A 22,211-nucleotide genomic window follows, 5' to 3' on the forward strand; every position below is an offset into this window, starting at 1 on the left:
TACTAATGTGTGTGTTCTCTATCCCCAGCCTGCCCATGCGTTTCTGGGTGAACATCCTGAAGAACCCTCACTTCATCTTTGACGTGCACGTGACGGAGGTGGTGGACGCGTCGCTGTCCGTCATCGCTCAGACCTTCATGGACGCCTGCACCAAGACGGAACACAAACTGAGCCGGGAATCTCCCAGCAACAAGCTGCTCTATGCAAAGGAGATCTCCACCTATAAGAAGATGGTGGACGAGTGAGTTCTCTCATATTCATCCCTTTTCATGATTGACTGCCCATCAAATGAGCCGATACTGCAGTACTCTTGGCCAATATAGAGAATAGGTTGCAGTCAGAACACACAAGAAGTACTCTCTTCTAGTGCAGCAGAAACAACACAAGGGGATAGGTCTGTAGGACCTGGCAGCCAATCAGACATCTCATCTCTCTATCATTCCGTCTCTCCTCAGTTACTACAAGGGAATCAAGCAGATGGTCCCAGTCAGTGACCAGGACATGAACACACACCTGGCTGAGGTGTCCAGGGTACGTACACGTGACCTCACATCTGTTTGTACTTGTGTGTGGGCAGTCTTCTATTGCATCATCAGAATACAACAATAAAATTCATCCTTCCTTCTTTGTGCTCTCCAGGAACACACAGACACGCTGAATACCCAGGCAGCCTTGCACCAGCTCTACCAGTATGCCAGCAAATACTATGACGGGGTAAAAACCTTAGGACTCACTTCCTTGTCTGGTGGTTTGAAGGCCCTATCCTCTTGGTTAAGAACCTTAGGACTCACTTCCTTGTCTGGTGGTTTGAAGGCCCTATCCTCTTGGTTAAGAACCTTAGGACTCACTTCCTTGTCTGGTGGTTTGAAGGCCCTATCCTCTTGGTTAAGAACCTTAGGACTCACTTCCTTGTCTGGTGGTTTGAAGGCCCTATCCACTTGGTTAAGAACCTTAGGACTCACTTCCTTGTCTGGTGGTTTGAAGGCCCTATCCTCTTGGTTAAGAACCTTAGGACTCACTTCCTTGTCTGGTGGTTTGAAGGCCCTCTCCACTTGGTTAAGAACCTTAGGACTCACTTCCTTGTCTGGTGGTTTGAAGGGCCTATCCACTTGGTTAAGAACCTTAGGACTCACTTCCTTGTCTGGTGGTTTGAAGGCCCTATCCACTTGGTTAAGAACCTTAGGACTCACTTCCTTGTTTGGTGGTTTGAAGGGCCTATCCACTTGGTTAAGAACCTTAGGACTCACTTCCTTGTCTGGTGGTTGGAAGGCCCTATCCACTTGGTTAAGAACCTTAGGACTCACTTCCTTGTTTGGTGGTTTGAAGGCCCTATCCTCTTGGTTAAGAACCTTAGGACTCACTTCCTTGTCTGATGGTTTGAAGGCCCTATCCACATGGTTAAGAACTTTAGGACTCACTTCCTTGTCTGGTGGTTTGAAGGCCCTATCCACTTGGTTAAGAACCTTAGGACTCACTTCCTTGTTTGGTGGTTTGAAGGCCCAATCCTCTTGGTTAAGAACCTTAGGACTCACGTCCTTGTTTGGTGGTTTGAAGGCCCAATCCTCTTGGTTAAGAACCTTAGGACTCACTTCCTTGTTTGGTGGTTTGAAGGCCCTATCCACTTGGTTAAGAACCTTAGGACTCACTTTCTTGTTTGGTGGTTTGAAGGCCCAATCCTCTTGGTTAAGAACCTTAGGACTCACTTCCTTGATTGGTGGTTTGAAGGCCCTATCCACTTGGTTAAGAACCTTAGGACTCACTTCCTTGTTTGGTGGTTTGAAGGCCCTATCCTCTTGGTTGACTACATCCTGTAGGAAATTAGACAAATTAATGTCACTTGCTGTCGCAGGAAAATCTGTTTACTAGTGTCTCTTTTCTGTCCTCTCTCATTTTTCCCTCCCTCCCTCCCTCCCTCCCTCCCTCCCTCCCTCCCTCCCTCCCTCCCTCCCTCCCTCCGTCCAGATCATCCAGTCTTTAGATGAGGACCCAGCCGCCCAGAGTAAACAGCTGACCCTGCGGCTGCAGCAGATAGCCGCCGCCCTCGAGAACAAAGTCACCGACCTTTAACCCCTGACCCCTAGAGAAAGGGGGAGGAGCTATGGGACCACTGTAGACCAAGATGAGGGGGACCGGAGACTGAGGCAGACTTCAGACTATTACAGTATCAACCATGAAGAGCTACACATATCTCTTCCCCCTAGAGACATGAGAAGCTGTGGGAAACTATTGCGTTTTGGCCAAAATACTTGTAAAGGAGCAGAGCTACTGGGCCAAAGTTGGACAGGGTGATCCCTAATCATCAGTCTCACTCTCTCTCTCTCTGACTCTATGGATCCTATAGACTGAATGAGCAAGGGCCTTCAGTATAGTCCCTGAGTGAGCTAGCAGACTGTAAACCCAGCCTACAGAGGATATACGGTACACCACCACTGACCAACCATAACAACTATACCTGTCAGTCCCATGATATACAACCTGGTGTTGATGACTTGCAGCTTGCACAGAGAATCAGATGTTTAATGTGCTCCAGAGTAGACCCGACTTAGGAGAGTGGTGTTGTATGTAAATATATTTTTATGGCACAGGCTTTATGCAAAATACGCTTTACATACCAAGATGAAATTATTTTTTAAAGGATGGATGGGCACAACTAAGTTTGTTAATTTGTGTTTTTAAAAAGTTTCTAGAAGCGAAGAAGCAGGGTGTTCCATGATGTCATATCCTGTGTTTAATCGATTGGTTGCTTACTGTGTAATCTGCATTGCCATTGGCTAGTTATGACTGGTTAATCACTTTGTTTTTGTCATGATTTGTATTTGTCGCTGATATATTTTGGATGTGGGTTCTCAGTGTAGTGCATTATGCAGGGGAATAGGGTGCAGCCTTGAACCTCTTCACATGATGACTGTGTCCCTATTCAGGGTCAGCTCTCCCCTATACGGTAGTAAAACCAGCCCAACGGACTAAAAGATGAAGCACATTCATACTGTACCATTGATATCAACGTCTCACTGAAACTAACTGCTGGACATAGTCAAGCATGTGTGGGAGCTCTAACTAAGTGCCAATACACAGTAGAGCTGAAGTTGAACATCTTCTCATTTTTATACAATAAATAAATCATTTGTCTTCATTTTTCCATCTTGGGTCCAGAAATAGTACTATGTGGATAGATGAATCAGGGCTCTGTTTATCTGAAATAGTACTATGTGGATAGATGAATCAGGGCTCTGTTTATCTGAGATAGTACTATGTGGATAGATGAATCAGGGCTCTGTTTATCAGAAATAGTACTATGTGGATAGATGAATCAGGGCTCTGTTTATCAGAAATAGTACTATGTGGATAGATGAATCAGGGCTCTGTTTATCTGAAATAGTACTATGTGGATAGATGAATCAGGGCTCTGTTTATCTGAAATAGTACTATGTGGATAGATGAATCAGGGCTCTGTTTATCAGAAATAGTACTATGTGGATAGATGAATCAGGGCTCTGTTTATCTGAAATAGTACTATGTGGATAGATGAATCAGGGCTCTGTTTATCAGAAATAGTACTATGTGGATAGATGAATCAGGGCTCTGTTTATCAGAAATAGTACTATGTGGATAGATGAATCAGGGCTCTGTTTATCTGAAATAGTACTATGTGGATAGATGAATCAGGGCTCTGTTTATCAGAAATAGTACTATGTGGATAGATGAATCAGGGCTCTGTTTATCAGAAATAGTACTATGTGGATAGATGAATCAGGGCTCTGTTTATCAGAAATAGTACTATGTGGATAGATGAATCAGGGCTCTGTTTATCTGAGATAGTACTATGTGGATAGATGAATCAGGGCTCTGTTTATCTGAAATAGTACTATGTGGATAGATGAATCAGGGCTCTGTTTATCTGAAATAGTACTATGTGGATAGATGAATCAGGGCTCTGTTTATCTGAAATGGTACTATGTGGATAGATGAATCAGGGCTCTGTTTATCAGAAATAGTACTATGTGGATAGATGAATCAGGGCTCTGTTTATCTGAAATAGTACTATGTGGATAGATGAATCAGGGCTCTGTTTATCAGAAATAGTACTATGTGGATAGATGAATCAGGGCTCTGTTTATCAGAAATAGTACTATGTGGATAGATGAATCAGGGCTCTGTTTATCAGAAATAGTATGTATGTGGATAGATTAATGTTTATCTGAAATAGTAACCACTTTAGCTCAATGCTGATAGTATAGAATGTTTGCTGGTATGTTTTATGCCATAATTGTTTTTCCTGTATCATTTTTTAAAAACTGTTTATTTCAAAATGGCTCTTATTGTCGTTGTAGACCATTGCCTGTGTGTGAAACATGAGACTAGATATGGAAAAGAGAAATGCTAAAATGATCATTACTTATGTATATAATTGAATGGTACTTGTGTAAATCATTGAGCTGTGAACCACCATGACTTGTGGAGGTTGTCTACAGCACAGGTACTGCCTTTCTCTAGTGATCCCTGTCACCACTGTCAATTCTTCTGAAACCATTTCAATGGATTTCAAACATCCTTAAATCATTTGCCAAATAGTTGTCACGTCGTCATCAGCTCGTTTGTTTCTTCTGCTATGCAACTGTTTCATTTTGAATCACTCCTCAAATATATTTTAATACTAAACCAATGTGTTGCTGTGTTGTCATGCTGAAGCTATAGGGGGTAGATGAATAGAATGTCTCTATGGTACATGATGTGATGCTGCATATATCCTCACATATTGACCTGGTTATGTCTTTAAGGTGCATCCAAAATGCTACTTATATAGTGTGCTACCCCAAAAAAGTGCACTATAAAGGCAGTATAGTGGTATAATAGTGGTATTTGGGGCGCTGCCTAAGTGTGTCTGAGTTCATCTGAGCATTGTTAGGTTGTTCCTTACTGCGTTCACCACTCATAGGGTCAAATGGGGACACTTGTGCAACTCTGATAAATATTAATGCGTCTTTTGAATTGAAATTCGAGTCTTTCCTCAACTACAGGATTAGTCTCAGTTCATCTGAGGATGCTGGGTTCTCCTTGCTTGCCAGCTATATGGGTGAATGGGGACCAATCCTAATATGGGATATGACTAAGCACCTAACTCAGATACTTGGATGAATGAGGACTAATCCTAATATGGGATATGATTTAGCACCTAACTCAGACACTTGGATGAATGAGGACTAATCCTAATATGGGATATGATTTAGCACCTAACTCAGACACTTGCGCAACTCTGTCATGAATATGAACAGGAATTGAGACTCTATCCTCAGGTTGTGATTGGTCTCAGAACCCCTCTGTTACCATAGCAGGTGGCTATGACTAAGAAAAAGTCTCAAACGGCACCCTATTCCCTATAGGGCCCTGGTTTTAAAAAAAGTAGTGCCTTTAGGGGGTAGATGGCATCAGCAGACTGTCTGGTGTTGCTATAGCTGCCAGTCACATACCCCGTCTCTGCCCACTCTAGAGGACCCACACCAGCCAGACAGACGGACACAGCAGGGGAACTCCTTTGATCTCTAAATACAATCAGACTGCACAAGTCATCACTGACTGGCTCATTTATGCATTCTCTTTTTTCATTTTCTTTGTCACTTTCTCTCTTGTTCGCCATGGTTCTTTCTCACTCTTCTCCTCTTATGTATGTCCCTCTCGCATTCTCTCTCTCCTCTCTCCTTCTCTCTCTCCTTCTCTCTCTCTCCTCTCTCCTTCTCTCTCCTCTCTCCTTCTCTCTCTCCTCTCTCCTTCTCTCTCTCCTCTCTCCTTCTCTCTCTCTCCTCTCTCGTTCTCTCTCTCCTCTCTCTCCTCTCTCATTCTCTCTCCTCTCTCTCCTCTCTCGTTCTCTCTCTCCTCTCTCGTTCTCTCTCCTCGTTCTCTCTCGTTCCCTCTCCTCTCTCGTTCCCTCTCCTCTCTCGTTCCCTCTCCTCTCGTTCTCTCTCCTCTCTCGTTCTCTCTCCTCTCTCGTTCTCTCTCTCGTTCTCTCGTTCTCTCCTCTCTCTCTCGTTCTCTCTCCTCTCTCTCTCGTTCTCTCTCGTTCTCTCTCCTCTCTCTCGTTCTCTCTCCTCTCTCTCGTTCTCTCTCCTCTCTCTCGTTCTCTCTCCTCTCTCTCGTTCTCTCTCCTTTCTCTCGTTCTCTCTCCTCTCTCGTTCTCTCTCTCTCCTCTCTCGTTCTCGTTCTCTCTCTCCTCTCTCGTTTTCTCTCTCTCTCCTCTCTCGTTTTCTCTCTCTCATGCTGACAGTATTGCAGAGGTTTAATTCTCTTAATGAATAGAGGATTGGTGGTAATAAAGGTAGTGATGATGGGCGGAGGAAAGAGAAGACGTGCTTATTTGATTTATTATCAGAGAATTAGGGTGTCCCTCAAATGGTACCCTGTACATTACACTGTAATGGGTAAAACCATGACACGGTCAACACTGTAATGGGTAAAACCATGACACGGTCAACACTAATGGGTAAAACCATGACACGGTCAACACTGTAATGGGTAAAACTATGACACGGTCAACACTGTAATGGGTAAAACCATTGACACGGTCAACACTGTAATGGGTAAAACCATTGACACGGTCAACACTGTAATGGGTAAAACCATGACACGGTCAACACTGTAATGGGTAAAACCATGACACGGTCAACACTGTAATGGGTAAAACCATGACACGGTCAACACTGTAATGGGTAAACATGACACGGTCAACACTGTAATGGGTAAAACCATGACACGGTCAACACTGTAATGGGTAAAACCATGACACGGTCAACACTGTAATGGGTAAAACCATGACACGGTCAACACTAATGGGTAAAACCATGACACGGTCAACACTGTAATGGGTAAAACCATGACACGGTCAACACTGTAATGGGTAAAACCATGACACGGTCAACACTAATGGGTAAAACCATGACACGGTCAACACTGTAATGGGTAAAACCATGACACGGTCAACACTGTAATGGGTAAAACCATTGACACGGTCAACACTGTAATGGGTAAAACCATGACACGGTCAACACTGTAATGGGTAAAACCATGACACGGTCAACACTGTAATGGGTAAAACCATGACACGGTCAACACTGTAATGGGTAAAACCATGACACGGTCAACACTGTAATGGGTAAAACCATGACACGGTCAACATTAATGGGTAAAACCATGACACGGTCAACACTGTAATGGGTAAACCCATTGACACGGTCAACACTGTAATGGGTAAAACCATGACACGGTCAACACTGTAATGGGTAAAACCATGACACGGTCAACACTGTAATGGGTAAAACCATGACACGGTCAACACTGTAATGGGTAAAACCATGACACCGTCAACACTGTAATGGGTAAAACCATGACATGGTCAACACTGTAATGGGTAAAACCATGACATGGTCAACACTGTAATGGGTAAAACCCTGACACGGTCAACACTGTAATGGGTAAAACCCTGACACGGTCAACACTGTAATGGGTAAAACCATGACACGGTCAACACTGTAATGGGTAAAACCCTGACACGGTCAACACTGTAATGGGTAAAACCCTGACACGGTCAACACTGTAATGGGTAAAACCCTGACACGGTCAACACTGTAATGGGTAAAACCATGACACGGTCAACACTGTAATGGGTAAAACCCTGACACGGTCAATACTGTAATGGGTAAAACCATGACACGGTCAACACTGTAATGGGTAAGTGATATGTGTGTTGACTGACTGAACACAGCAGACCAGTGTTTTCCTCCCTACATCTTAACAGTGTGTTTTGGACTACAGATGAAAGATTTGTTGGGCTGCAGATGGGGCTGTAGCAACAACTGTTTAATCAATCACAGTGAGGACAAACCCAATACTCACCACTTCTTAATGGTTCAGAAAGGAGAGCTTGGTGGAGTGCTTTATGGAGCCACCCATACTCAACATGAGTGTTTTGTAGTCAGAGAATGTTGATTGAGGCTAATTTTGTTCAAGAGATCAGCTGGTGTGTGTGTGCGTGCGTCCTCAGACAGATCTGATTCCTCCTCTGTCTGTTAAGCCTGTTGGTGTTCCTGACTGTGGCCTGGACTGGGTTGGCATGAAGAGTGGTGAGATGTCCTCCCGCCCATGTTAGTGAATCGGCTGGCTGTGTGGAAACTAGACTTCTAACCAAATGCCCCTGCCCAGCCCTGCCTTGCCCTGCCTAGCAGAGGAGAAGTGGGCAACACAAGTAGAGAATGCCAGCCAGATACCCCAGCCCCTTCCAGGTCTGGTCTGGGGCTCCTCTTCTCTGCAGTCTTAGCCATGACTGACTGAACTCTGGCCAACACTGGTCCAACAGCCAGACTTCCATTCCTCTACATCTCTTAAAGCCCCAACATACAGAACCCCTTGGTATACAATACAGTCTGTTCAACACCACATACAGACCCCTTGGTATACAATACAGTCTGTTCAACACCACATACAGAACCCCTTGGTATACAATACAGTCTGTTCAACACCACATACAGAACCCCTTGGTATACAATACAGTCTGTTCAACACTACATACAGAACCCCTTGGTATACAATACAGTCTGTTCAACACCACATACAGAACCCCTTGGTATACAATACAGTCTGTTCAACCTCACATACAGAACCCCTTGGTATACAATACAGTCTGTTCAACACTACATACAGAACCCCTTGGTATACAATACAGTCTGTTCAACACCACATACAGAACCCCTTGGTATACAATACAGTCTGTTCAACACTACATACAGAACCCCTTGGTATACAATACAGTCTGTTCAACACTACATACAGAACCCCTTGGTATACAATACAGTCTGTTCAACACCACATACAGACCCCTTGGTATACAATACAGTCTGTTCAACACCACATACAGAACCCCTTGGTATACAATACAGTCTGTTCAACACTACATACAGAACCCCTTGGTATACAATACAGTCTGTTCAACACCACATACAGAACCCCTTGGTATACAATACAGTCTGTTCAACACCACATACAGAACCCCTTGGTATACAATACAGTCTGTTCAACACCACATACAGAACCCCTTGGTATACAATACAGTCTGTTCAACACTACATACAGACCCCTTGGTATACAATACAGTCTGTTCAACACCACATACAGAACCCTTGGTATACAATACAGTCTGTTCAACACCACATACAGAACCCCTTGGTATACAATACAGTCTGTTCAACACTACATACAGAACCCCTTGGTATACAATACAGTCTGTTCAACACCACATACAGACCCCTTGGTATACAATACAGTCTGTTCAACACCACATACAGAACCCCTTGGTATACAATACAGTCTGTTCAACACCACATACAGACCCCTTGGTATACAATACAGTCTGTTCAACACCACATACAGACCCCTTGGTATACAATACAGTCTGTTCAACACTACATACAGAACCCCTTGGTATACAATACAGTCTGTTCAACACTACATACAGAACCCCTTGGTATACAATACAGTCTGTTCAACACCACATACAGAACCCCTTGGTATACAATACAGTCTGTTCAACACCACATAGAGAACCCCTTGGTATACAATACAGTCTGTTCAACACCACATACAGAACCCCTTGGTATACAATACAGTCTGTTCAACACCACATACAGAACCCCTTGGTATACAATACAGTCTGTTCAACACCACATACAGAACCCCTTGGTATACAATACAGTCTGTTCAACACCACATACAGAACCCCTTGGTATACAATACAGTCTGTTCAACACCACATACAGAACCCCTTGGTATACAATACAGTCTGTTCAGAAGACGTTGTCCTGAATGTTTTCCAGTCTGTTCTGCAGACCAGACGCCCGTCTGTGTATATTTGAGTGTTAACTATGATATTCTGTTGAGAGATCCTCCTAACAGTTGGGGCAAGAGCTCTGTAAAGACATCCTCGTTAGCCCAGAGCACCAACGACTAAGAGTAAAAAAGGATGAAAGTGTTTGGGTTCTTGTCTCGTTAACAAGCCCCTCGTAGCAGAGGGCGTATCAAAGACCCCACACACACACACACTGCATCAATGTTACTGTACAGTATATTAGAGTACACTATAGTAGGTTTCCCAAAACTCTGTCCTGCCAGAGAGGGGTGGACACTGATCTGATGGGAGATGGCCAGAGGGAGGGGTGGACACTGATCTGATGGGAGATAGCCAGAGGGAGGGGTGGACACTGATCTGATGGGAGATAGCCAGAGGGAGGGGTGGACACTGATCTGATGGGAGATGGCCAGAGGGAGGGGTGGACACTGATCTGATGGGAGATGGCCAGAGAGAGGGGTGGACACTGATCTGATGGGAGATGGCAAGAGGGAGGGGTGGACACTGACCTGATGGGAGATGGCAAGAGGGATGGGTGGACACTGATGGAGATAGCCAGAGAGATGGGTGGACACTGATGGAGATAGCCAGAGAGAGGGGTGGACACTGATAGAGATAGCCAGAGAGAGGGGTGGACACTGATGGAGATAGCCAGAGAGAGGGGTGGACACTGATGGAGATAGCCAGAGAGAGGGGTGGACACTGATGGAGCTAGCCAGGGAAGTGGGTGGACACTGATGGAGATAGCCAGAGGGATGGGTGGACACTGATTGAGATAGCCAGGGAAGTGGGTGACTATTGGAGGATGTCAACATCCCACCATCACAACAGCTCTCCATCTTAATAGTCACACCCTATTCCCTATGTAGTGCAGTAATTGTGGGCGCTATGTAGGGAATAGGGTGCCATTTGGAGCATAATCACTGTCATTCTCCTGCTAACTGATTTATTTCACTGCCATACCACACTAGTAAAGCACTTAGAATTAAGTAATGTATTGGTCATTCATTCTAAGTGCTGTTCTAGTGTGGATACTGGAATGTAGTACTTGTCTCCTATGGAAGTCCTATGTGATCCTGAGGAATTGCTGTTGGGAGGTTATATTTGAATGTCCCTCGTCAGCCCACTGATTACGACACTTCAAGAGGGAGGGCAGCATCTCTGAAGTAGTTAAGTAATCAGACCAACCCACATGAGAAATTCTTTAGTGTCTGCAGATGTGGCTTGGCTTCATCATAACAGCAGCATTGTGTGTGTGGACACCTCGAGTCACGTGGACAAGCCATAAGACTGATAAGTAGCTAATCAAATGGCTCCCAGCTGCTGCTGATGATCTATCCTGTTACCTATTCACTTTACCCCTATCTATATGTCCATACTGTATCGACCTTAATTACCTCGTACCCCTGCACATCATCTCTTTACCCCTACATATATGTCCATACTGTATCTACCTTAATTACCTCGTACCCCTGCACATCATCTCTTTACCCCTACATATATGTCCATACTGTATCTACCTGCATTACCTCGTACCCCTGCACATCATCTCTTTACCCCTACCTATATGTCCATACTGTATCTACCTTAATTACCTCGTACCCCTGCACATCATCTCTTTACCCCTACCTATATGTCCATACTGTATCTACCTTAATTACCTCGTACCCCTGCACATCATCTCTTTACCCCTACATATATGTCCATACTGTATCTACCTTAATTACCTCGTACCCCTGCACATCATCTCTTTACCCCTACATATATGTCCATACTGTATCTACCTTCATTACCTCGTACCCCTGCACATCATCTCTTTACCCTACCTATATGTCCATACTGTATCTACTTAAATTACCTCGTACCCCTGCACATCATCTCTTTACCCCTACATATATGTCCATACTGTATCTACCTTAATTACCTCGTACCCCTGCACATCATCTCTTTACCCCTACCTATATGTCCATACTGTATCTACCTGCATTACCTCGTACCCCTGCACATCATCTCGCTACTGGTACTCCCTGTATATAGCCATGTTATTACCTGGTATTCCCTGTATATAGCCATGTTATTACCTGGTACTCCCTGTATATAGCCATGTTATTACCTGGTACTCCCTGTATATAGCCATGTTATTACCTGGTACTCCCTGTATATAGCCATGTTATTACCTGGTACTCCCTGTATATAGCCATGTTATTACCTGGTACTCCCTGTATATAGCCATGTTATTACCTGGTACTCCCTGTATATAACCATGTTATTACCTGGTATTCCCTGTATATAGCCATGTTATTACCTGGTATTCCCTGTATATAACCATGTTATTACCTGGTACTCCCTGTATATAACCATGTTATTACCTGGTATTCCCTGTATATAACCATGTTATTACCTGGTACTCCCTGCATATATCCATGTTATTACCTGGTACTCCCTGTATATAACCATGTTATTACCTGGTATTCCCTGTATATAGCCTGGTATTCCCTGGTACTCCCTGTATATAACCATGTTATTACCTGGTACTCCCTGTATATAACCATGTTATTACCTGGTACTCCCTGTATATAGCCATGTTATTACCTGGTACTCCCTGTATATAACCATGTTATTACCTGGTACTCCCTGTATATAACCATGTTATTACCTGGTACTCCCTGTATATAGCCATGTCATTTTTACAAATTGTTTTTCGTTATTTACTGTGTTTCTATTCCTTGTGTTGCTATTTATATTATTATTTGTTCTTTTTAACTGCATTGTTGAAAAATGTCTGGTAAATAAATATTTCACTGTTAGTGACCTGTTTGTTATGAAAGGTGACAAATTAAATGTGATTTGATTGTAGATGAGGTGTTTATGTCAAGTAGTCAAGAGGACATAGAGGTGATTGTATTCGGGTCTCTCGTAGGGCTGGTGTGGGTGTAGATGTAGCTGGGTCTCTCGGTAGGGCTGGTGAGGGTGTAGATGTATTCGGGTCTCTCGTAGGGCTGGTGTGGGTGTAGATGTAGTTGGGTCTCTTGTAGGGCTGGTGTGGGTGTAGATGTAGCTGGGTCTCTCGTAGGGCTGGTGTGGGTGTAGATGTAGCTGGGTCTCTCGTAGGGCTGGTGTGGGTGTAGATGTAGTTGGGTCTCTCGTAGGGCTGGTGTGGGTGTAGATGTAGCTGGGTCTCTCGTAGGGCTGGTGTGGGTGTAGATGTAGCTGGGTCTCTCGGTAGGGCTGGTGAGGGTGTAGATGTATTTGGGTCTCTCGTAGGGCTGGTGTGGGTGTAGATGTAGCTGGGTCTCTCGTAGGGCTGGTGTGGGTGTAGATGTAGTTGGGTCTCTCGTAGGGCTGGTGTGGGTGTAGATGTAGCTGGGTCTCTCGGTAGGGCTGGTGAGGGTGTAGATGTATTCGGGTCTCTCGTAGGGCTGGTGTGGGTGTAGATGTAGCTGGGTCTCTCGTAGGGCTGGTGTGGGTGTAGATGTATTCGGGTCTCTCGTAGGGCTGGTGTGGGTGTAGATGTAGCTGGGTCTCTCGTAGGGCTGGTGTGGGTGTAGATGTAGTTGGGTCTCTCGTAGGGCTGGTGAGGGTGTAGATGTAGCTGGGTCTCTTGTAGGGCTGGTGTGGGTGTAGATATAGTTGGGTCTCTCGTAGGGCTGGTGTGGGTGTAGATGTAGTTGGGTCTCTCGTAGGGCTGGTGTGGGTGTAGATGTAGCTAGGTCTCTCGTAGGGCTGGTGTGGGTGTAGATGTAGCTGGGTCTCTCGTAGGGCTGGTGTGGGTGTAGATGTAGCTAGGTCTCTTGTAGGGCTGGTGAGGGTGTAGATGTAGTTGGGTCTCTTGTAGGGCTGGTGAGGGTGTAGATGTAGCTGGGTCTCTCGTAGGGCTGGTGTGGGTATAGATGTAGCTGGGTCTCTCGTAGGGCTGGTGTGGGTGTAGATGTAGCTGGGTCTCTCGTAGGGCTGGTGTGGGTGTAGATGTAGCTGGGTCTCTCGTAGGGCTGGTGTGGGTGTAGATGTAGCTGGGTCTCTCATAGGGCTGGTGTGGGTGTAGATGTAGCTAGGTCTCTCGTAGGGCTGGTGTGGGTGTAGATGTAGCTGGGTCTCTCGTAGGGCTGGTGTAGATGTAGCTTGGTCTCCCTGTAGGGCTGGTGTGGGTGTAGATGTAGCTGGGTCTCTCGGTAGGGCTGTTGTGGGTGTAGATGTAGCTGGGTCTCTCGTAGGGCTGGTGTGGGTGTAGATGTAGCTGGGTCTCTCGTAGGGCTGGTGTGGGTGTAGATGTAGCTGGGTCTCTCGTAGGGCTGGTGAGGGTGTAGATGTAGCTGGGTCTCTCGTAGGGCTGGTGTGGGTGTAGATGTAGCTGGGTCTCTCGTAGGGCTGGTGTAGATGTAGCTTGGTCTCCCTGTAGGGCTGGTGTGGGTGTAGATGTAGCTGGGTCTCTCGGTAGGGCTGTTGTGGGTGTAGATGTAGCTGGGTCTCTCGTAGGGCTGGTGTGGGTGTAGATGTAGCTGGGTCTCTCGTAGGGCTGGTGTGGGTGTAGATGTAGCTGGGTCTCTCGTAGGGCTGGTGTGAGTGTAGATGTAGTTGCTTGACAAAGCTGCCCTCACATGGTCAAAAGTAGAATAACAACTCCACCAACAATCACTGCCATGGACATATATTTTACATGAACAAATGAATTCACAGGAAATTCACAGACTCTGGGATATGAGGTAACAACAAAGTCTGGCCTTTGTTAAAAGTGTTTTAAATGATTAAAATACGACAAAAAAACAATTGTGTTGAATTGTCTTTGGGAAATAAAGAGAGACCTGGTTTAAAAAAGATAGTGGTAATATTTCAGAAATGTGTAGGCAGCTTAACTTACCCTGTCTCACAGCTTAATTTACCCCGTCTCACAGCTCAACTTACCCTGTCTCACAGGTCAACTTACCCTGTCTCACAGCTCAACTTACCCTGTCTCACAGCTCAACTTACTCTGTCTCACAGCTCAACTTACCCTGTCTCACAGCTTAATTTACCCTGTCTCACAGCTCAATTTACCCTGTCTCACAGCTTAATTTACCCTGTCTCACAGCTCAACTTACCCTGTCTCACAGCTCAACTTACTCTGTCTCACAGCTCAACTTACCCTGTCTCACAGCTCAACTTACCCTGTCTCACAGCTTAATTTACCCTGTCTCACAGCTCAACTTACCCTGTCTCACAGCTTAATTTACCCTGTCTCACAGCTCAACTTACCCTGTCTCACAGCTTAACTTACTCTGTCTCACAGCTCAACTTACCCTGTCTCACAGCTCAACTTACCCTGTCTCACAGCTCAACTTACCCTGTCTCACAGCTCAACTTACCCTGTCTCACAGCTCAACTTACCCTGTCTCACAGCTCAACTTACCCTGTCTCACAGCTCAACTTACCCTGTCTCACAGCTTAATTTACCCTGTCTCACAGCTCAACTTACCCTGTCTCACAGCTTAATTTACCCTGTCTCACAGCTCAACTTACCCTGTCTCACAGCTTAATTTACCCTGTCTCACAGCTCAACTTACCCTGTCTCACAGCTTAACTTACTCTGTCTCACAGCTCAACTTACCCTGTCTCACAGCTCAACTTACTCTGTCTCACAGCTCAACTTACCCTGTCTCACAGCTCAATTTACCCTGTCTCACAGCTCAACTTACCCTGTCTCACAGCTTAACTTACTCTGTCTCACAGCTTAACTTACCCTTTCTCACAGCTCAACTTACCCTGTCTCACAGCTCAACTTACCCTTTCTCACAGCTCAACTTACCCTTTCTCACAGCTCAACTTACCCTGTCTCACAGCTCAACGTACCCTGTCCCACAGCTCAACTTACCCAATACCCGGTAAGTTGTGCCAAGAGACCACTTTTTTGAGGGCAATTTTCTAAACTGTAATGTTTACATGAATTCTGATTATTTCCAGAGACACACAACATTGTGAAATATATGTAGATACCCTTGTCTCAACTGCTGATTGGCACTTGAAGGTAGCTAGGTGAGACAATACAATTGTGATATGTGGTTAAGTACAACTGCGGAGGGCGCATTGGGGTTTATTTAAGATACTCTTCAAAGAGGTAGGGTTACGGAAGATGGGCTGGGAGAAGAGCTTGGGCTGTGTGGGAGTTAAACCCCTGTATGGTAGGGAGGACCAGTAGACCAGAGATGGCAGAATGGAGTGCTTGGGTTGGGATGTAGGGTTTGAGCCGAGCCTGAAGGAAGAGAAGGGCATGGGCTGTGTGGGAGTTAAACCCCTGTAGGGTAGGGAGGACCAGTAGACCAGAGATGGCAGAATGGAGTGCTTGGGTTGGGATGTAGGGTTTGAGCCTAGCCTGAAGGAAGAGAAGGGCAGTTTCCCATGGTCTTAAAGTGGATGTGAGCTTTGACAGGCAGCAGTCCCAACCAGGGGCGTCATGCACCTTAAAAATCTGACAGGGCATAAAGTACATGAGGATGGCTGGGGGGGGTGGTCCATATGGGGGCTAGGCCCCCCGTTGTAAATTTGATAATTTTGCAATTTTCAAACACTTATTCCTGCAATCTGAAGTCATAGTCATTATTCTTAATTCTATGTAAAAAAATAATAATAATAATATTTCGACATATCTAAGCATTCATCTTGGTTCTTTTTTTTAAAGAAACTATATATGCTTCTCTACACATCTGCTAAAATTTGTGTAAAAGATTGAAAGGTTTGTGAGTCTTGTTCAGTAAATATGTTTCTAATGTCTACCAACCTTGCCAGCAGGCATGGCAGCTAAGATTGTTAGACAAGCTAGCTACTCTAACTTGATTGATAGCCTGAAATGGCTTCTTGGTTTCTAGTTATGAGGTTGGGTGGCTAATAGTACTATAGAGAAACAAATATATAAAATAAAAAAATTATATATATATATATATATATATATATATATATATATACAGTGCCTTGCGAAAGTATTCGGCCCCCTTGAAGTTTGCGACCTTTTGCCACATTTCAGGCTTCAAACATAAAGATATAAAACTGTATTTTTTTGTGAAGAATCAACAACAAGTGGGACACAATCATGAAGTGGAACGACATTTATTGGATATTTCAAACTTTTTTAACAAATCAAAATCTGAAAAATTGGGCGTGCAAAATTATTCAGCCCCCTTAAGTTAATACTTTGTAGCGCCACCTTTTGCTGCGATTACAGCTGTAAGTCGCTTGGGGTATGTCTCTATCAGTTTTGCACATCGAGAGACTGACATTTTTTCCCATTCCTCCTTGCAAAACAGCTCGAGCTCAGTGAGGTTGGATGGAGAGCATTTGTGAACAGCAGTTTTCAGTTCTTTCCACAGATTCTCGATTGGATTCAGGTCTGGACTTTGACTTGGCCATTCTAACACCTGGATATGTTTATTTTTGAACCATTCCATTGTAGATTTTGCTTTATGTTTTGGATCATTGTCTTGTTGGAAGACAAATCTTCGTCCCAGTCTCAGGTCTTTTGCAGACTCCATCAGGTTTTCTTCCAGAATGGTCCTGTATTTGGCTCCATCCATCTTCCCATCAATTTTAACCATCTTCCCTGTCCCTGCTGAAGAAAAGCAGGCCCAAACCATGATGCTGCCACCACCATGTTTGACAGTGGGGATGGTGTGTTGCTTTTACGCCAAACATAACGTTTTGCATTGTTGCCAAAAAGTTCAATTTTGGTTTCATCTGACCATATCACCTTCTTCCACATGTTTGGTGTGTCTCCCAGGTGGCTTGTGGCAAACTTTAAACAACACTTTTTATGGATATCTTTAAGAAATGGCTTTCTTCTTGCCACTCTTCCATAAAGGCCAGATTTGTGCAATATACGACTGATTGTTGTCCTATGGACAGAGTCTCCCACCTCAGCTGTAGATCTCTGCAGTTCATCCAGAGTGATCATGGGCCTCTTGGCTGCATCTCTGATCAGTCTTCTCCTTGTATGAGCTGAAAGTTTAGAGGGACGGCCAGGTCTTGGTAGATTTGCAGTGGTCTGATACTCCTTCCATTTCAATATTATCGCTTGCACAGTGCTCCTTGGGATGTTTAAAGCTTGGGAAATCTTTTTGTATCCAAATCCGGCTTTAAACTTCTTCACAACAGTATCTCGGACCTGCCTGGTGTGTTCCTTGTTCTTCATGATGCTCTCTGCGCTTTTAACGGACCTCTGAGACTATCACAGTGCAGGTGCATTTATACGGAGACTTGATTACACACAGGTGGATTGTATTTATCATCATTAGTCATTTAGGTCAACATTGGATCATTCAGAGATCCTCACTGAACTTCTGGAGAGAGTTTGCTGCACTGAAAGTAAAGGGGCTGAATAATTTTGCACGCCCAATTTTTCAGTTTTTGATTTGTTAAAAAAGTTTGAAATATCCAGTAAATGCTGTTCCACTTCATGATTGTGTCCCACTTGTTGTTGATTCTTCACAAAAAAATACAGTTTTATATCTTTATGTTTGAAGCCTGAAATGTGGCAAAAGGTCGCAAAGTTCAAGGGGGCCGAATACTTTCGCAAGGCACTGTATATATATATATATATATATATATATGTATAATAATTTTTTGGGAACAGGACCAATGTGAGGGATTTATGTCTCTGTCCCTGCTTGGAGTATAGTACACAACTTTACTGCAAAGAATGACTCATTCCTCCAAGTGTTTTTTGTTTGTTTTGTGAAACTGTAGTTACGGTCGGATATATATATATATATATATATATATATATATATATATATATATATATATATATATATATATATATACACACACATAGCACACACATATATAGCATTATAAGAGCTAAGGCGAGGTCACACAAGTCATAATCACTGTTCTGCTGCTAGTCTTGGTCTTTGTAGAAAATGTGGAAAATAACAGTGTTATTGTCTGAATGTATGGTGTTCCGGTCCATTAAATATATATGCCATTAATGAACTGAGGCAAATAACTCCAATTGGTGCCATCATGGTTGTTCCGGTGCCACTGGGACGTCTTCATCCTGGTCAGATTAAGTACCAAAGCCTAGATGACAGGGTACTGTGAAAGGACACACACAGGATGTCTCTGAGTCATAGCCATTACGGGTTAGAATGGATAACATGAACAACCAAACAGCCGTGATTGCATGACTACCATGTGCACCTGAAATAGACTAATGATAGACAACCGGAGTGAATTTACAGCCCACCTCGCGGCTGTATATTCAGAATCTAGTTCTACACAATCTAGTTCTACAGAATCTAGTTCTACACAATCTAGTTCTACAGAATCTAGTTCTACAGAATCTAGTTCTACAGAATCTAGTTCTACACAATCTAGTTCTACACAATCTAGTTCTACAGAATCTAGTTCTACACAATCTAGTTCTACAGAATCTAGTTCTACACAATCTAGTTCTACACAATCTAGTTCTACACAATCTAGTTCTACACAATCTAGTTCTACAGAATCTAGTTCTACACAATCTAGTTCTACACAATCTAGTTCTACACAATCTAGTTCTACAGAATCTAGTTCTACACAATCTAGTTCTACACAATCTAGTTCTACAGAATCTAGTTCTACAGAATCTAGTTCTACACAATCTAGTTCTACAGAATCTAGTTCTACACAATCTAGTTCTACAGAATCTAGTTCTACACAATCTAGTTCTACACAATCTAGTTCTACACAATCTAGTTCTACACAATCTAGTTCTACACAATCTAGTCACACGCATGACGTTTTCTGAAGATCCATCTTTCTGATTTCTTAGAAATGAACTTTTTTCTTTGAATCTTCTAAAATACTCTTAATTGAAGGCAATACAGCAGTTGTGTGTGTTTGTGCTTGACATGTTTTCTCTAATTTTGTCTGGCCTTCATTTTAAACTTTCGATCTTGACGACACTCAGGGCCCATCCACGGCTGCATCCAGTAGCTAATGCCCTGGTAACCCTCCTTCAACTTTCCCGCAACCTTCCCCTGACGCAATCAGCAGCACGTGCTTCATAAACAGTGAACTGTGTCAGAAAGCTCAGGGAGGGCTGGAGACATGGATACTCAAACATTAAAAGTGCATTATGTGTAAGATTAGTCCCTGTGCCCAAGAACACTAAGGTAACCTGCCTAAATGACTACTGACCCGTAGCACTCACGTCTGTAGCCATGAAGTACCTCGAAAGGCTGGTCATGGCTCACATCAACACCATTATCCCAGAAACCCTAGACCCATTCCAATTTGCATACCACCCCAACAGATCCACAGATGATGCAATCTTTTCTTATAAAACATTTTTTCCCCTGTTTTTTTTGGTATCCAGTTGGTAGTTACAGTCTTGTCTCATCGCTGCAACTCCCGTACGAACTCCAAAGTGTCGGAGGAAACACCATACATCTGGCGACTGTGTCAGCGTGCACTGTACCCGGCCAGCCACAGGAGTCACTAGTGCGTGATAGGACAAGGACATCCTGGCCGGCCAAACCCTCCCCTAACCCCGGACGCACACTGGGCCAATTGTGCGCTGCCCCATGGGTCTCCCAGTCGCGGCCAGTTGCTACAGAGCATGGACTCGAACCCAGAATCTCTAGTGGCACAGCTAGCACTGCGATGCAGTGGCTTAGACCACTGCGCCACTCGGGAGGTCACCGATGATGCAATCTCTATTGCACTCTGCACTGCCCTGTCATACCTGGACAAAAGGAACACTTATGTGAGAATGCTATTCGTTAACTACAGCTCAGCGTTCAACACCATAGTGCCCTCAAAGCTCATCACTAAGCTATGGAGCCTGGGACTGATCACCTCCCTCTGCAACTGGATCCTGGACTTCCTGACGGGCCACCCCCAGGTGGTATGGGTAGGTAACAACACATCCGCCACGCTGATCCTCAACACGGGAGCCCCACAGGGGCGCGTGCTCAGTCCCCTCCTGCACTCCCTGCTCACTCATAACTGCACAGCCAGGCACGACTCCAACGCCATCATTAAGTTGACCAACAACGATGAGACAGCTGATAGGGAGGAGGTCAGAGACCTGGCCATGTGGCGTAAGGACAACAACCTCTCCCTCAACGTGATCAAGACAAAGGAGATAATTGTGGACTACAGGAAAAGGAGGACCATTCTCATGGACAGGGCTGTAGTGGAGCAGGTTGAGAGCTTCAAGTTCCTTGGTGTCCACATCACCAACAAACTAACATGGTCCAAGCACACCAAGACCATCGTGAAGAGGGCATGACAAAACCTTTGACCCCTCAGGGGACAAAGGATTTGGCATGGGTCCGCAGATCCTCAAAAGGTTTTACAGCTGCACCATTGAGAGCATCCTGACAGGTTGCATCACTGCCTGGTATGGCAACTGCTCGACCTCCGACCACAAGGCACTACAGAGGGTAGTGCATGCGGCCCAGTACATCATTGGGGCCAAGCTTCCTGCCATCCAGGACCTCTATACCAGGCCGGAGGAAGGACGTAAAAATTGCCAGACTCCAGCCACCCTAGTCATAGACTGTTCTTTCTGCTACCCCACGGCAAGCGGTACCGGAGCGCCAAGTCAAGGTCAAAGAGGCTTCTAAACAGCTTCTACCCCTAAGCCATAAGACTCCTGAACATCTAATCAAATTGCTACCCAGACTATTTGCATTGCCCCCCCCTCTCTTTTACACTGCTGCTACTCTCTGATATTATCTATGCATAGTCACTTTAATAACTCTACCTACATCTACATATTACCGGTACCCCCTGTATATAGCCTCGCTATTGTTATTTACTGCTGCTCTTTAATTATTTGTTAAGTTAATTTATTTTTTTGTGGTATTTTTCTTCAAATTGCATTGTTTGTAAAGGACTTGTAAGTAAGCATTTCAACACCTGTTGTATTTAGCGCATGTGACAAATAAGATTTGATTTGATATTATAATAATTATAATTATAATATAGCACGGTTCAGTAAGATTATATTGATGATATAGCACGGTTCAGTAAGATTATATTGGTGATATAGCACGGTTCAGTAAGATTATGTTGACAATGTAGCCCGGTTCAGTAAGATTATGTTGATAATATAGCACGGTTCAGTAAGATTATATTGGTGATATAGCACGGTTCAGTAAGATTATGTTGACGATGTAGCCCGGTTCAGTAAGATTATGTTGATAATATAGCACGGTTCAGTAAGATTATATTGGTGATATAGCACGGTTCAGTAAGATTATATTGGTGATATAGCACGGTTCAGTAAGATTATATTTGTGATATAGCACGGTTCAGTAAGATTATATTGGTGATATAGCACGGTTCAGTAAGATTATGTTAACAATGT

At 44.2% G+C, this 22,211-nt stretch overlaps 1 protein-coding gene across 1 annotated transcript in view; it reads left to right on the top strand.

Annotated features, from left to right (window-relative positions):
- The window catches only part of LOC139392640 (plexin-B2-like), a 186,765-nt gene extending 184,698 nt beyond the window's left edge, over nt 1–2,067 (top strand). The window contains exons 35-38 of the mRNA XM_071140762.1: nt 29–241; nt 456–531; nt 640–714; nt 1,963–2,067. Of these exons, the coding sequence (XP_070996863.1) occupies nt 29–241; nt 456–531; nt 640–714; nt 1,963–2,067 (469 nt within the window). The remainder of the gene's footprint in view (nt 1–28; nt 242–455; nt 532–639; nt 715–1,962) is intronic.
- The last annotated feature ends 20,144 nt before the right edge of the window (nt 2,068–22,211 follow it).

This window comes from Oncorhynchus clarkii, chromosome 33, assembly GCF_045791955.1.
Source record: "Oncorhynchus clarkii lewisi isolate Uvic-CL-2024 chromosome 33, UVic_Ocla_1.0, whole genome shotgun sequence".
NCBI classification, from domain to species: Eukaryota; Metazoa; Chordata; class Actinopteri; order Salmoniformes; family Salmonidae; genus Oncorhynchus; species Oncorhynchus clarkii.